Here is a 16,433-nt window from a genome sequence, read left to right as displayed (position 1 = left end):
ATGCTTCGCTTAACACATTTCCAAGGCAGACAAAAAACAGATTTAAAGTTTTTAATTTACAAGTTTAAACATAAACTACAGACTAGATTACAAAATCACTTCTGTAGGCTTTAATCACTTGTATTATATTCCTTTAAGCCTTTGGCTGGTAAGAAATTATAAAGGCAAGTTGCTTTATTCATTATGTTCTCTGTTCAGTATTGTTTGCCTCCTCATTTCAGTCTCTGATATGTGAGAGGGAAACTGCCACTCCTCCAAGACATCTGAATTCAAAGGCTTGAGTGAAAGAATAAAGTATTGAAAGGATAATACGCTGCTTAGAAAATGTATTCGTTTATTCTTTTCCCGAAAACTCTGAAATATTTGCCATATGAACACATGTTGGCAAGAGAGCAGAAAATATAAGTTGCTCAGAAGTTTTGACTGTCAGCATCTAAATTTATCCTATACACACAGTACTTTGATGTCTAGAAAACACATGGAGTGTTTACACTCCATACCCACCCGCATTCTATTTTATACTTTCCCCCATAACTTTGCAAAGCACAAAAAAACGGCATGGGCTAGAGTCAACTAATAAGTCCTGAAAGTGGAAGCTGGCACAAGAAAGAACTTCCACTTGCACAACAGGTCTTCTCTCCCCAAATAAACTTGGCTTGGAGTGTGTGTGTGTGTGTGTGTGTGTGTCAGGAGAACCCCTGGAACAGCTGTGCGAGGTGAAGAGAGAGGGGATGGTTGCATCTGGCAAGCTGACAAGCCTGCCCTGACTGAACATAGCATGATGTTCTTCCCTGTGTATTTTCCAAGCGCCTTGGTTGTGCTAAGGCAGGCATGGCCAAACTTGGCCCTCCAGATGTTTTGGGACTACAACTCCCATCATCCCTAGCTAACAGGCCCAGTGGTCAGGGATGATGGGAATTGTAGTCCCAAAACATCTGGAGGGCCAAGTTTGGTCATGCCTGTGCCAAGGCAACAGAACCCATTAACCCATTTAAACTGCACAAACGCAAAGTTCCAGTATGCACTTCAATTGCTCATGCAAAAAAGTAATCTGAAGGCACCCAGGGACATTCCGCAAAATGCCACAAAACCGACTCCCTGTTCTTCATTGCAAACATTACTAGTTTAAGCACTGCTTTGTTTGCAATCTAATATGAACAATGAAAAATATTAATGGAACAATGAGGAAGGCAAACAAGCAAGCCTTTGGATGCCTTCCGAGTTGCCTTTTTCAAAACAGGACTTTTTACTTTATTTAGGACTTAAGTAATTATTGTAAAGGGACGCGGGTGGCGCTGCGGGTAAAACCTCAGCGCCTAGGACTTGCCGATCGCATGGTCGGCGGTTCGAATCCCCGCGGCGGGGTGCACTCCCGTCGTTCGGTCCCAGCGCCTGCCAACCTAGCAGTTCGAAAGCACCTCCGGGTGCAAGTAGATAAATAGGGACCACTTACCAGCGGGAAGGTAAACGGCGTTCCGTGTGCTGCGCTGGCTCGCCAGAGCAGCTTCGTCACGCTGGCCACGTGACCCGGAAGTGTCTGCGGACAGCGATGGCTCCCGGCCTCTTAAGTGAGATGGGCGCACAACCCTAGAATCTGGCAAGACTGGCCCGAACGGGCAGGGGTACCTTTACCTTTAATTATTGTAAACTAGGGCCCTTTATATCTAATGTTGACTGCTTTACGTTGTCTGAGTGCAAGTGATGAAAAGGCAAAAAGCACTTTGACAGGGTTTTCTTTTTACCTTTTTGAAACTATATTCATACTCTTCCCAGTGGATGTCACAAAATAGGCAGTCTAGTCTCAACCTCAGACCTACACAGATGGCGGCCTGTACCTTACTCCAGTAACTTCGCACGCATCCTGCCAAAAGGATACATCATGCCTGGAAAGGTCGGCTGACTCCTGCTTGTTGCCGGGAGGCTCTCCAGCAAGGTCTGAACAGATGCTGCTTGAGTTGAATCCACCTGACATTTTCCCCTTTGAAGCTTACATCAAAGTGAAAGGAATTACAGAAATAATTAACAGGTTTGTTTCTTCCTATCTCCCTTTCCTTCATTTCCTACCATAGCAATAAAAACCAAAGGCATAGCCATATGTCAGCTTTCCATGCTGGCTTAGTGCTGTAGTACTGAACCAGAGGAACAAAGGGCACGTGGAAAGAGTGCTTCTCTGTAAATTAAGGAATAAGTAACTGTAGATGGAATCTAACATTTAGTCATACTCAGAGGAAACCAATGAAATTCATGGACTTAAGTTACCAACCCCTCTGCAATCTGTTTCCTGAAGCAAGTGGCTTTTGCTAAAGTTGTTAGAACCATTTCAGAATCTCCATGGAGGTTACTCTCATTGAGGAATCACTGCATCTTATTTAAGGTATTTATTATTACCTTCATAATAAATATCCTAAGGCAGTTTACAATCCCAGTTAAAAAACTGCTGTTATCTTTTTTTAAAAAAATTAATATTTTAATTTGATTTTTAAAAGTATAAAGATACAACAAAAAACAGTTACGAATCCAAATATCGAGATTGCTCTGAATCTCCTGACTTCCCCCCATCCCTTCCATGGGTCCTAAATATATTATTTACAACTACATAGCAATACTTACCCAAATTTTTGATCCTTCTAAATTATCCATACATTCTATTACTTTACAAATGTGGTTAAAATCCTGCTAATGTTTTAACCTGCTTGCAGGCGACCCCTGAGTGGAATGACTCAAGACAACGTGCCATGGGATTAAAATTGGCCACAACTTTATTAAGTTTCAGATGTAGGGAGACCTTGGCTTAGACACTGGGTGTTTATCCTTCCCAGTCCCCAGCTGGGGATCTGGGAGACATCAGGGTTATCCAGAATGTGTGGGAATTGGGCCGGCTCTGGAGAAATATGTTCCAGCAGAGAGCCCACCCCCCATTTCGCCACCGTCACAGGGGAGAGCAATGACAACCTCTCGGCGTATGGCCAATGCCTCCCCTCAAGACCCCTTTAACGGGGAACCCTGGGATCACCGCCACAAGGGAGGTGTGGGTCGCCGCTTCACTCCCCTCCACACACATTTAGGAAGATAGACTAAAGGATTCCGCCCAAGGCCTGAAACCGCCACTCGAGGCTGCAAAATCAGTGCTGTAAGGTGAAATGAACTTCCATTAATGATGATGATGATGAAGATGATGATGGCAACAACAACAACAACAACCCATAACAACCATTCTTATGACATCACTCTCAAGTTACTGCTTACTGTTACGAGATCATTTCCAAAGGGCTCACCTGAACAAGAAAGGAGTGAAGTGCACTGATTGTGACATCAGAAAGTTCTGGCAATTTAGTACTAGCTGCTTCTTCAAGTATGCGGCCAATTTCAATTGGAGAAATAATTCTAGTGTTCTGATACCTTATAAACTTTAAAACATAGTAATTAAAGTTAATTTATTTTCTTGTGGCATGGAGTTCCATAGTTCAGCTTTCCTCAGGTACGATACAAACACTGGCTCCACAGCAGGGGTGCCAACTTAAATAAAATATTGTGGGGGCCCAGGTAAACCCCACCTGCATAACTGATCACATGATGAAGTGCACACACACAGCATTTGAATGGGAATGCCCATCAACTTTGTGATTTTATTGTGGGAGCTGAAGCCCCACGGCTCCTAGGAATTGGCTCCTATGCTCCAGAGGTATCATAAAACAACTTCCCCATTTTTTAGGCAGAACTTGCTGACCTTGAGATGTCAGGGATGAAGAACTGGCTGTGACCCTTCAGGTCTTGTTGAACTCCCATAAGCCTCAGCTAGCATGGACAGTGGTCAGGGATGATGGGGATTTGAGTCCAGAAACATCTGTAGGGTCACAGGTTCCTTAACCCTGGTCCCTGGGGGAGGGGTATCTTTCCCTACTGTTCACAAAATCCCCAACTTTAAAAAAAAAGTTTTTTATTTAAGTGGGTCTCCAATTTTGACTTGAGCAAGAGCATTGGGGAAGCAGCACTTAATCCTGCCTACTCCAACATTTCCCTGATGGAAAACGCCACTTGCACAGTGAAGCTGCTGTTGCCTTTCTGGAGTGGAAGACACACTATACAGAGCTGGCGGGGGAAGATTTTGATCAAGGAAATAGTGCAGGATAAAGGGACAAGTAACTTCTCTGCAGTGCCACGGCTCTGATCAGAATAAGAGCTAACAACAACTATATTTGATTGTTTTTGTTTTATTTTAAAATCAGGAAATTCAATTATTTATAACTGTTTTGGCCCTAACAAACACTGTATGTTGCCCATTTTTAATGTACACAGCATAAATAGCTGCAGATACACTGTGTTCTTTAACAATATACAGTGGTGCCTCGCAAGACGAAATTAATCCGTTCCACAAGTCTCTTCGTCTAGCGGTTTTTTCGTCTTGCGAAGCAACCCTATTAGCGGCTTAGCGCTATTAGCGGTTTAGCGGCTATTAAAGGCTTAGCGGATTAGCGGCTAAAAGGCTATTAGTGGCTTAGCGGCTTAGAAAAAGGGGGGAAGCGGGGGGGAAATCGGAACACTCGCAAGACGTTTTCGTCTTGCAAAGCAAGCCCATAGGGAAAATCGTCTTGCGAAGCAGCTCAAAAACGGAAAACCCTAGCAGGTTTTCCATCTTGCGAGGCATTCGTCTTGCGGGGCACCACTGTATAGCCCCCATACTCACCAAAGCAACTAGTCTTAGAATTTCTGGGTGAAGAAATGAATTATCGACACTATCTAGGAGAGAGATCAGCAGGAATTTATTCCATGGTTGTGAGACAATATGGGATGCTAGAAATGTAGAAAGCAATCACAGTTAGCTTTTTAAAAACCAACCGAGTGGAAAACATTCTAGCTAAAGAGACTTACTCATATGGAATGAAACTTCCTTGAAGTCATCAAAAAGAATTTCCAGAGATAAAATTTACTATTGCACCTCCCTGCCCCTCCCCCTGCAAAAAATATTGCTGGTAATAATTTAAACTCTTACCTAATTCATTCATTCACAACAAAAATGTACTGGAGTAGTGAAGCAGAGAAAAGAAATAATAATTTCAGGGAAGGCAAGGTCTAGGAAAGTGACTGTGTTATCATAATTGAGCTTAGACCACTGGAATATTATCTACTTTATGTGAAATATAGTATGAAAGTTGTTCAATAAGGCTACTACTACCTCACTGCTGAATATACCATTATAAACGCCACATGACCCCACCTTAATACTGAAAAAGCTTTTTCACAGTGGTCATTGACACACCATTTCAAATCCATCTAAATGAAACCTTCCATAAAACTCTTCCCTACACCAGGGTACTATCCATATCAGCATTATTTTGCAGGATTGCCACTTTTTGCTTGCTTCTGGTGGGTCACATGACACATCTCTCTACCTGTAGTTATTTAATAGGCATGCAGAGAGGTGCATGTGTTTGCCTTCAAGGAGGCATCACATTTTAAGCATAAATGACTGTCTGTACAGGTGCACGTGCACTTTACCTGCGTGAAACGAAAACATCTTTCAAATACCACCCACTTCCTTGTGCAATTAAAACTAATTACAGTGATGTATGTCTCGGAATTGAGTGATAAGGAACTACACTGTGATCACTGAGCAACAACGGCATTTGCAAAAAGTACAGGAATATCTTGGGATAGGGGCTTTGGTGCAGATTGTGCCCAGGTGCTTTTCTAAGGCAATTGTCAGAGACACCCTTACGCTGCTGGTTACCATTAATCCATGGTATAATTTACCAAACACTCTCTCTCCTAGTAATGCACCTTTTTGCTTGGTAAAGGATGACCAGAACGTATCCTGTTGGCTCTGACCAAGATTGCCGTATAGGCAAGAGAGTTTGCAATGTTTTCTTGGGAACTGAATGAGATTCTTAGAACTGGAAACTTTTTTGCTTTTCCATTACGTAGAGCGCATTCTCAACCACCTACCACCCTGATGCAAAGCAAGAAACACTCCGAAAAATGAGAGGGCAGCTTCTTCCCTCCCCTGCTACTAAAAATCTGTCCTGCAACTGGTGAAGATACTGTGCCCACCGATGCAGACAATCACAGTGAATCAAGTGAACACATATAAGGATGCTGAAAGGAGTACCAGTGATCGGGTTCCTCGAATACAGGTATTCCAACAAAACTTCAAGACAGCCAATAACAGTTTGAGACAGCAAAAGGTCCTTCTGCAAATATAAGGGAAAGGGTGAGGGCATGAATCATTGCCACCAAATCCCACAACAAAACTACTTTATTAGGTTAGAACTGATGTAGAAGTGGCTCCCCACCCCCATTCCACTTTCGAAAGAATGCAAAATGTTGCTCAGAAAACTCTTAAGATTGCATGGCAGCCTCTTTAGTAAGGTAGCAGAAGTGAGCTGCTGCTAGTGAGGGACTTAAGCTGTAGGAAGCTACAGTACAGTACTTAAAAAAAGACTTGTCATGGACAAAGTCCTGGGATCTATATTCATTCTGCACTGGAAATTAAATAATAATCCAAAAGCCTCTCAGTAGTGAAACAGTTCAGTTCTAGAAACAAGGAAAGTTTGCAAGACGGCAGTGGACTGTATGAAGAAGAAGAAGAGTTTGGATTTGATATCCCGCCTTTCACTCCCCTTCAGGAGTCTCAAAGCGGCTAACATTCTCCTTTCCCTTCCTCCCCCACAACAAACACTCTGTGAGGTGAGTGGGGCTGAGAGACTTCAAAGAAGTGTGACTAGCCCAAGGTCACCCAGCAGCTGCATGTGGAGGAGCGGAGACGCGAACCCGGTTCCCCAGATTACGAGACTACCACTCTTAACCACTACACCTTCTCCTGTGTTTGAAATAGATCAACAGTGTTGCTGATGGCAAAATGGTTTCAGTTATTATCACTAGACTTCTACCTGGAGCAGGAGGTTCTGTAGACGGATAACCAAGGACACTACATGCCGCATGGCTACTGGACAGAGAGAGGCATCCCCTTCTGACTGTGGAAGTTCATTCCCATGTTCATCTGTAGACCGGACAGCAAACTTCACAAAGGATGAGCAGAGGTTCTGCCTAAAGAAGGCTCTCATAAACTGAAGGATGCTGACTGGGTATAAAACCATCTATTAGTACTTGACATTCGTACTTTAGCAACAATGATTTACTATTCTAGCATGATGATGACAATTGTATTTGCTAGTTACCTTTCTTACAGGTAGCTCTAAGCAACCTGCATTGTCCCATCCTACATGTGCAGTGCATGTTTAGCAGAGGCTGGTACACTAAGTCTACAGCAGCACAGCCTTCCCAAGGAACATGTAAAAAGAAAAAGAAAAAATTCCCCCCAAATCTCAAAGACATACAGTCTCTTTCCTGTCCTAAACATATTTTATACTTCTGTTTGAATCTACTGTTCTCTGGCCTATCAGGCCTCTGTATGTTAATGCCTGGATTAATCTTTTCGTTTTGTTTTGGGAAAGAAAATGGATTAGCTGACTTATTTATATGCAGTGTTAATTTCAAGTACTTTTATTCAATATGACTTGATTAAAAATGCATCTGAAAAAGACATAAAACCCATTTTAATGATTAGCCTTCTCAGAAAATAAAAACTAATGCTTGAAAGTTTGCAAGTCCCCCCCCCATCTTTTATATAGTAATCTATAATGTATTCAAATGCTGCTATGATCTTCAAGCCACTTGGGGCCCAGTGAATGGCCTGGGAGCATTTGATGATGCAGCACTGTTGAAGTGTGTGTAGATTTGGTCAGTGCTCAGGCAGACACCACTGAGAACAGTATGAGCTGTTAAAACAGAAGAACAGGTCAAAGGGGAGGGAAATTCAAGCCTCCCCCCATTTTTTGCTTAATAATATACAGTTTCATGTTTGAGAGGGGGGGGGAATGTTCCATATTTACTTATGAACGTTCACCATTATATTAAAACAATAAATTTAATAATAATAATATAGTTTCATGTAGGAATTGAGCAAGCCCTGCATATAGATAAGATGCCCTGATCCTGCACACATAAATGAACTGGGAAACCACAAAGGACTGCAGCTTCCCAGGGATTTCTACATTAGGCCAGATTTATGCCATTTCTTAGCAAAAGTGACTTCCGTTTTTATAACATGTGAAGCAGCCTTTAGTGCTCTCTTAGCTGATGCTGGCAAATATGCAGCCTACCAAAGAACAGGGTGGGTTTCTTCCTCTTGAAGGCAAGTGCGCTGAAGACCTGGTCCACATCAAGGCAGATGATATGATCAACCTTTCAGAAATGAATCAGAAAATGTTTGGTGACGGGAGCGATTGGAGTGAAGGAAGCAGCCGGGCTGCTAATTTTCTTTGTCCAGCCGTCTATTACCAACCCCTCAAAAGACACTGGATCTGCAGCTCATTAAATGTATTCCCAGTATTATTCACTTATGGAATTAAATAGAGCTTCCATGACTTCTAAGGGATTAGAGACAGAATGAGGGAACACAGGCAGTCAGCTATGCAAATCTGCTTTTTATTCATCCTCATTATTAACACTCTGGTAAAATGAATGAGGCTAATCATTTACTAAACTGCTGTTTCCCCTTCAGAGGATTAGGGAACAGCACAACATTAGCTCACATTCATGAGCTTTAGACGCATCCATCTACCCATTCTGAACATTTTGTGCTTGCCAAAACTGAGGGAACAACATCAAACAACAGGAGACCATCATGAATTATCCTAATTCACACACAGGATAAACTAAAGTTCAATTTCTGAATATGATATCAATACAGTGACCTTATATCACCTGTTTCTAAGCCATTCATGTAATGCCTCGTTTACATATAATACCTATCTATCTTATGGAATAACATGGTTTGGGACTTGAAATGCTGATTTTGCCGTTGGGCTAAATTATTCCTAGGCTGGGGTATGATAAACTATGTCTGTGTTCATTATTAAGCCAAGATAGGAACCAGATCTTTGCCACATACCAGTCCCTTCACAACGTAAACAATAAAACCAGCATGAGTGCTGTTACATACATATCATGTCTGTGGGTATTTGGTTTGCCACTGTGGGAACAGAAAGTTGGACCAGATAGATCTCTGGTCTCATCCAGCAATACTCATCTTACATTCTTGAGTCTCCAATTAACCATGGTTTCCTGTTTCATTTGAACTGGGAAACTATTAATCCTAAACCTTAATTTGAAGTTAGTTTAAGACCTGAGTACCTCCAAAGCTCACAACAATCATTTTCGATGGAAAAGAAAACAATGGCTAATTAGAGACCTCCTGGTTTGATTGATCAAATTGCAAAGAGGGGAGCAAAGGGCTGCCTATGCAGACAAAAGACTAACTATTATCTCATCTTAATAAACCAATATGAACTTTCAGACTGGGATTACAGTTAATTAATGCAATAGATTTAGGGAACCAATAATAAAAAAGTTAATAATGCTTAAACTTTGTGCATTGTGCCTATGAATAAAAGCAGTAATTTTTATCTGGACTTTCTAATGCAAAAGTTTTACAGTATTTCTAACCTCTGTATTGTAAATGTGTTGTTGAGTCAAGAGAGAAGAAATCAGCAGCCAAGCAGAGCAGAGAAGTGCTTCACTGGATGAGGGCAAAGCAGGTTCAGAAGAACAGGCAGGCAACCAAGTGAGGTGGATAATTTTCTCAAGCAGCTCTAGCAAAGGTGTGTTGGAAAATAACATAGCCACCACTGTAAAGGAAGAAAGGGTCTAACAAGCCATGTGCAACTGGCATAGCAGAAAGGCAGCAGCTGCCAAGAGCACCAGGAAGGACCAGTCATGAGCAGCTACTGAAATTAAGGGGCACCATCCTTTTCTGCCCCAAGTCCACCACGACTCCAAGATTCTTGGACTATCAAATAATATATTTTAACTACATGCATGATACTGTTACTAAGCAATGTAATACTGAACAATGCTTGTTAAGTACAAGTAGGCTCTTTATGATAGATAGATGATAGATAGATAGATAGATAGATAGATAGATAGATAGATAGATAGATGATAGATAGATAGATAGATAGATAGATAGATGATAGATAGATAGATAGATAAATGTGACTGTCCTCCCTTCTTTTGCACGATAGGCAGACAAAATATTCAGAATTTTTAAAGCCAGTGAAGGAACAAATGCCCCAGCATGTCAGAAAATTGATGTTCAATGTCCTCCCCGTGCCCCCTGCAAGGGCTCCTGTAGATTTGCATCATGTAGTGGAAAATCACAATTAAGTTTGTGCTCTATACCTATTTTAAATAGAAAGTAACTTAATGAGATATATGTGCAGAATGAACAAGTAGGAGAGAGGCCTTTTTAAATAGCCTTTTCTCCTGTCATGCCATGTCTTTAGCAGTCCTCATAGTCAGATGTTGAAAGAGGGAGGTTCTGGCATCTGCACTGGATTCAAAGAAAGGCTCCAGACACAGCCTCCAAGAAGGATTTTCTCCTCCTGCCTTCCCATCACAACCGGCTGCCTACAGCATATTCTTTCTACTTCTTCATTTTGTGGGAGGGATTTATGCTGGGTGGGAAGTTTGGTGTGTGACTGGACCTTCGGTGGCTTCCATACTTTCCTGCTAAACTGCAGCGACTTGGCTAAATCATCTCATGAGAGGCTGCAGGCCTCCCAGCGCCCCTGCCATGTATTTGGCCATATGGAAGATGCTCCTCATTGTGTGGGGGCTTTTGGGAGGGGGTTCCTGAAAGTGCGATGCCCTTCCCTTTCTTCTCTCTCCTCCCACCCCTGTCACTGGCAGGGAATGGGGGGGGACGACTCCAGGAACTTCCCACTCCTTCAGTTTCCCTCAGTCTTTAACAAGATGGAGCCCTGGCGCCTTCTCCTTTCTTCTCTGCACATGGCTCCTGTTAAGTTGTGGGTGAACATTTCAGACGACACAACGATTCTTCAAACAGCTCTTGTTTATTCACAGGCCAGAACAGAACTGAACTGAAGGGTTCAGCCAGCCTGCTTATATAGAGCTCCACTACAACGCAACTGTAACAACTTTCTGTAACTATCCAATCACTGAACGTCACTTTCAATCCCTTATTTGCATATGTGAAAACTATCTACAGTATCCCCTGCTGGCCCAGGGTGAGAACTTCAGTACATAACAGCTCCAACACCTACTAGTATGGGCCAGAGAAACTGTGATTTCAGACAAGGGGGACAAACTCATTTTGCACATGCATATACTACAGTGGCTGAATTCAAATGGGGAAAATATGGATTCACACAGCAACAGTGCTCCAGTAGGGGCAGGCCCCTTGTAGCAAACTGCCCTGAGACCTGCGGGTATAGGGCAGTACACAAATTTAATTAATAATAAGGTTGAAGGGGGAGTGGGCAGTTAGAATCCATTTATCACTTTTTACCTGTTTTCTGGCTGGCTGGGGTTGTCTGCTGAAGGCTCCAATACAGGTAGTTGAGGGACGGATGCAGAATTTCATGGTCTGTTGGGCTGCATTTTCCAGACAAATTGCTGACTGTGTGATAGAAATACTCAATATAATTTTCATCTTTTTTCAGATTCCAATATGCTAAATATTTGGGGGGAAAGGCTCGATACGAAAACAGCTACACCTGCTCAGACCGCTAATCAAATCAGCGTGCGATGCAATTCACAGACACTGACAAAATCCATCTGGCTTCAAAGCAGAGCACAAGAAATCCTGAAATAAATATTGCCACAGCTGTGCATCATAATTAGGAGGTATGTTACAACTCCTCACCAGCATACATTTTGGAGGTTAAAGCAGGATACTGTTGCTACCATCAGAAACATATTACAGGGAATGTAGAAAACCTGGGGAAAGCTGACACATAGCCAGAGTGGCCTAGTGGTTAGGATGTTGGACTAGGATCTGTGAAACCAGCAGGGAGAACCATGTATGCCCCTTTGAGCTCCTTGGAGAAAAAAGTGGGAAATAAATGCAGTAATAAATAAATCTATAACTCTTCCAGGGAGCTCAGAGTGGAGTTATTCATCCCCTAATCTGAGATTAGGCAAACAGATAAACGTCTCACCCAATGTCACCCAGTGAGTTCAGTTCCTGAATGGGAATTTGAACCTGAATTTCTTTTACCCTTATCTGGCACTCTAGCCACAACACCACACTGTTTCTATTAGGCCCGTCAAGTAAGATGCCCCAGATAAAATATTCTCATCTCTAAACCAAAGATCCAGCCTGAACAAATTCAGAAGCTCACCCAGATGAAGCAATCTGAAATCCGTGCTGTCCAGCTCTCTTTCAGTCGCATGCCTGAGTTGAACCAGGAAGAGGAGGTTCAATAAAAGGGGCTGGGCCTGGTTGACTAAAAAGAAGCATGAAAGAAAATTACTTATTGGCCTCTAGACTACAAAAACTGAGAAAACAAACAGGTGCTGCAGGAACTATCTTCTGTGTACATTGTCAGAACCAATTTTTTTAAATCTGGAGAGCTAAAGAGTCATTATGTCCTGTTAGAAGCAGTGAAAAGCTATAATTAAAGTGACAGGCTGCTGTGGGCTGTCCTAAACAACACGTACCATTTCAAATCAGAACGTGAGATTGACTCTAAGGCTGTGTTGCATTACAGCAGAGGGTCAGCTGATTTTGCATCAGAAGGACACTGATATACAACTAACAGATGGCATGCTGCATATCAGATGAGCAAGGATGCACAGTGATCAACATGATTTGCTCTGCAAACAGATGTGCTCTTAGTAAAGACTTCAATGTCTGCCCTGAATCAAACATAGTGCAGGCCCAATTGATGGGTGTAAAACATGTTCGTTTGATAAAAAACTGTGTCAGTGCTAATTCATCACATATCTGACAATTTCTATCCCAATCAAGAAGGAAGAATCAAGTAGCATAATGGAGGAAGTATGAAGAACCACCACTTATTTCAAAGCAGGGATGATGATATCATGTCCAGGGGCACCATTTATTAACCCGCTGCATGGCAAATAGTAGGATTTTCTCAGAGAGAGAAACCCACCAAATAAGCAAATCAGGGGAAGAGACAGATTACATTAGCAGTCATAGCTAAGGGTTAAACTTGCAGTTATGTTTGAAAAATTCCTCTGTTAAATTTCCCCAAAATATTGTCTTGCTCTGACACATAGGGACAGGGAAATACTTGGCCCAAGAGCTCCTGTGGGCAGTATTTAAATTACTTGAGGGGATTTGGTACCCAACCACAGCTTCCTGCACTTAAGGCAGGTCTGTCACTCACCTTGCAAAACGCTGGAATTGTTTTCTACCAGAAGATTCTGCAGAATCTGTAGAAATTGGCTTCGAAGAAGGTCACAGACATGGGCATTCTCATCTATTTTCAGGAAGGCCTTCAGGGTAATGAGGACTTTGTGGGCTACTTCACCGGTGCCAACACAGACTAGATCCTGAGAAGAAAAGCAGATCAGGCCCAGTTTAAGCAAATATTGCTGCTGCTGCTGCTCTCTATGGTTATAGCACAGCGACTTATCTGGACCCCTACCTAGAAGCCAAATTCCAAAATCGTCAAGTTATCATACTAACCTGGATGCATGAGACATCACAGCAATGTAGATATTCAAATGAAGTACTTTTTTCATCAACAGGCTGCGTTACAATTAAAGTCTGAATTACTAAAATAATTCTTGTAGCCTAATTATTTAAAATAAAAGCCAAGGTGCAGTCAAGCACAGCCCCCACCCACCAAGAGAAAACTGGGTGGCTCTGCTGCAATGCAGTCAAATTAGCGACACGTTTTAAAACCATTAAGATCAAAATTATTTGTGTGTTTGTGTAATGCACAATTAAGGTCATTAGAATGTTTCTTGACTGTTATTAAACCCAGTAGCACAAACAAGGGCCTGGCTGGCTGAAGAGGAGTGATGGGAGGCACCCAGGGACGGTTGTGGGCAGTATTTCTACATTCCAGGGGGTTGGAATAAATGACACACACACCCCAAGGTCCCTTCCAAATCTACAATTCTATGATTTTATCTCATAAGTGTTATTAGGTTTTTATGAAGGAAAAAGGACTGATTTATATTCTATTCATGTCAGCTAAAATATGAGTAGCCTATAATTGGAAAAAAGGAGGAAGTCCCCCAAATGATAGCTTGGAAAGTTGAGCATTGATTAAACTGGTTAAGTTAATTTACTGGACTAAGGATGGAGAAAGACAAGGAAGAAGAATTAAAAGGGGGTTTTTTTTGTAGATATCAGAGGAATTCGAGTTTGAGGAATATTAATTAAATTTATGGAATAATATATTCTAATAAATATGGATAATATTGTATGTATGAAAGGTTTTATAACACTGTGCATCAATATTTGTAAGTATTTTGGTATGGCATTGTTTTTTTTAAGAAGAAAAACAGTTATGGCTAGATCTGTTAAGAGTGTTAACGCTGCAAACCCTTCCATCTTATGTTCAGCCTGTATGTACAAATAAAACCATACAACACAAAGACACCACCGTCTCCAATGATCGTCATTCTAAGAAAACAAATCTGAGGCATGCTACTTTTCCTCTTTAAATGTGTGTGATATTTAATGCTGCTGATGGTGATGATGAAAACAAACAGATTTTGCAGCACATGGAATCTAGGTAGGCAATCTAAATATTTCTATAAGGTGATCTTGTACTGATTTTTTAAAAAAATATTGCATACCAGCAAGACAAGCAAAGCACTGGGATTGCCCTTCAGCATGCAAAGCAAACTGTTGAAGTTGTTTAAGGAGTCAGAAAAGCCAGCAGAGAGTCTTTTGTCAGTATCTTCAGATTCAGTGTGGCTGTAGTCTTCACAGGAAAGCCATAGATGAAGGATGCCGTGACCAAATCTTCCCATAAATTCAGGATAGCGTAAAAAAAAATTGAGGAGCAGAGGATGATGGACATACACCAGGCTCAGATCAGATATACTATCCAGGATCCTCCTTATAGCAGAGAGTGAAGCCTGGATTTGGAGAGTTGGAAGGGGAAATCAGAAAAGTCAAAACAACCTCTTTAGGGACTGGTACATTTATAGTCTCTCTTATGAGGAACATAATCCTCCTAAAAGGAAGAACAGGAAGAATTTCAGCATTATATCCATCTATACAAGGGGAATAGTACTATGAAAGCATATTGAAGTCAACAATTTCACAAGCAGACATTACCATTTGTCATCACATGCACAACATTTCTTTAAAAATTAAAAACTGCACCCTGTAACACTTTGAATACTAGAACAAAATTAAACAGCTATGTATTTTCCAAATGTAAATGGCACATTCTGGATACAATTTATGACAGCACTTGTGGGTGGGGACAATCCTCTCACTATCTTTTTTCCAAAGGCCTGCCTCGTTTCTTTTAGTGTTCTTGGTGCCTCCTGTACACTCTTTTCCACTCTCACTTCCGAGTGTGTTACTACAGCACTGGAACAGGCATCTAAAACTGCAGACATCCAGTGTTCCTGTACTGTCTCACTATTCCACAAACTTATTCAGGAGGAGTTTTCTCCTTGCTAGATGGGTCCTACACTACAACACTACGCAAAACCAGAAAATGAATGATGGCTATTCTCCTATAGCAAGGCTACTTTCTCATGAGAAAGTAGATGAGATATTGTGCTGCTGGTGTTGTATCCTGGATACTAGTACTAAGGGAACAAAACAGTGACTTTTAATTGTCTCGAAAGGAACATCAATAACAAACTTTCAGAAATATGACAGTGTAGATTTTAAAAGCTGCTCTTGGAAGCAGTGATTACCAAGTCTAAAGCTTCAGTCTTGTCTTGACAGATTGCCAGAAGGTACAAAACAGCTTTGAAGACATATGGGGGTGGACAGTCTCCTTGGTCTTGGATTGACAGAAGAAAACTTCTTATAGCTGAGAAAAGCTCTGTTTCTGGAACAAATCTGAGAGCAAGAGGGTTTGTTTTTTGTTTGTTTTTTAAGTTAAGCGGATTGATCTCACCTACTGCCCCCCCCCCCTGGTTCCAGGCACTTCACTTACTTGTCTCCCTGACTAAAAGCAAAGTAGAAAAGAAGCAGGAGACTATACTGGTGACTACGAAGAGTTTCATCTAAACAGAAAGATTCTGGGGTCTCAGATAAGAGGCTGAGGCTTTCCTGTATCCCGAAGTTCAACTGTGGCAGACTCTTTTGCAAAAGTTCTGATAGGTCATGCACTAAAAAGAAAGGCAATCAGAAAATGGCATGAAAATGTCAGCAGCACACAAACACAAAATAAAAAGCTGGGGGCAAAGAACCCCAATGTCTGTTTACCCCCCTCCCCCAAAAAGAAATATTGAATACACTGGTATCTCTGGTTACAAACTTAATTCGTTCAGGAGGTCCGTTCTTAACCTGAAACTGTTCTTAACCTGAGCTACCACTTTAGCTAATGGGGCATCCAGCTGCCGCCACGCCACCGGAGCACGATTTCTATTCTCATCCTGAGATAAAGTTCTTAACCCGA

The 16,433-nt window shown here is 41.7% G+C and overlaps 1 protein-coding gene across 4 annotated transcripts in view; it reads right to left on the bottom strand.

Annotated features, from left to right (window-relative positions):
- Window positions 1-37: 37 nt before the first annotated feature.
- Window positions 38-16,433, bottom strand: part of LOC310687486 (meiosis inhibitor protein 1-like) — a 29,249-nt gene continuing 12,853 nt past the window's right edge. Inside the window, exons 13-26 of one of the 4 annotated variants that reach the window (XM_083462578.1) lie at window positions 15,969-16,143; window positions 15,724-15,871; window positions 14,641-14,925; window positions 13,215-13,380; window positions 12,204-12,308; window positions 11,369-11,479; window positions 9,505-9,686; window positions 8,160-8,241; window positions 6,888-7,078; window positions 6,107-6,188; window positions 4,685-4,791; window positions 3,276-3,407; window positions 1,877-1,986; window positions 38-276 (exon numbers count right to left, since the gene is read on the bottom strand). In XM_083462578.1, coding sequence (XP_083318704.1) covers window positions 270-276; window positions 1,877-1,986; window positions 3,276-3,407; window positions 4,685-4,791; window positions 6,107-6,188; window positions 6,888-7,078; window positions 8,160-8,241; window positions 9,505-9,686; window positions 11,369-11,479; window positions 12,204-12,308; window positions 13,215-13,380; window positions 14,641-14,925; window positions 15,724-15,871; window positions 15,969-16,143 — 1,883 coding nt within the window. In that variant the 3' untranslated portion in view covers window positions 38-269. The remainder of the gene's footprint in view (window positions 277-1,876; window positions 1,987-3,275; window positions 3,408-4,684; window positions 4,792-6,106; window positions 6,189-6,887; window positions 7,079-8,159; window positions 8,242-9,504; window positions 9,687-11,368; window positions 11,480-12,203; window positions 12,309-13,214; window positions 13,381-14,640; window positions 14,926-15,723; window positions 15,872-15,968; window positions 16,144-16,433) is intronic. The other 3 variants (XM_083462577.1, XM_083462579.1, XM_083462580.1) reach the window with 3 other exon arrangements.

Source organism: Podarcis liolepis (assembly GCF_965112155.1).
Source record: "Podarcis liolepis genome assembly, chromosome: 10".
NCBI classification, from domain to species: Eukaryota; Metazoa; Chordata; class Lepidosauria; order Squamata; family Lacertidae; genus Podarcis; species Podarcis liolepis.
The sequence above is the reverse complement of the archived record's forward strand: the minus strand, read 5'-3'. Positions and strand labels throughout refer to the sequence as shown.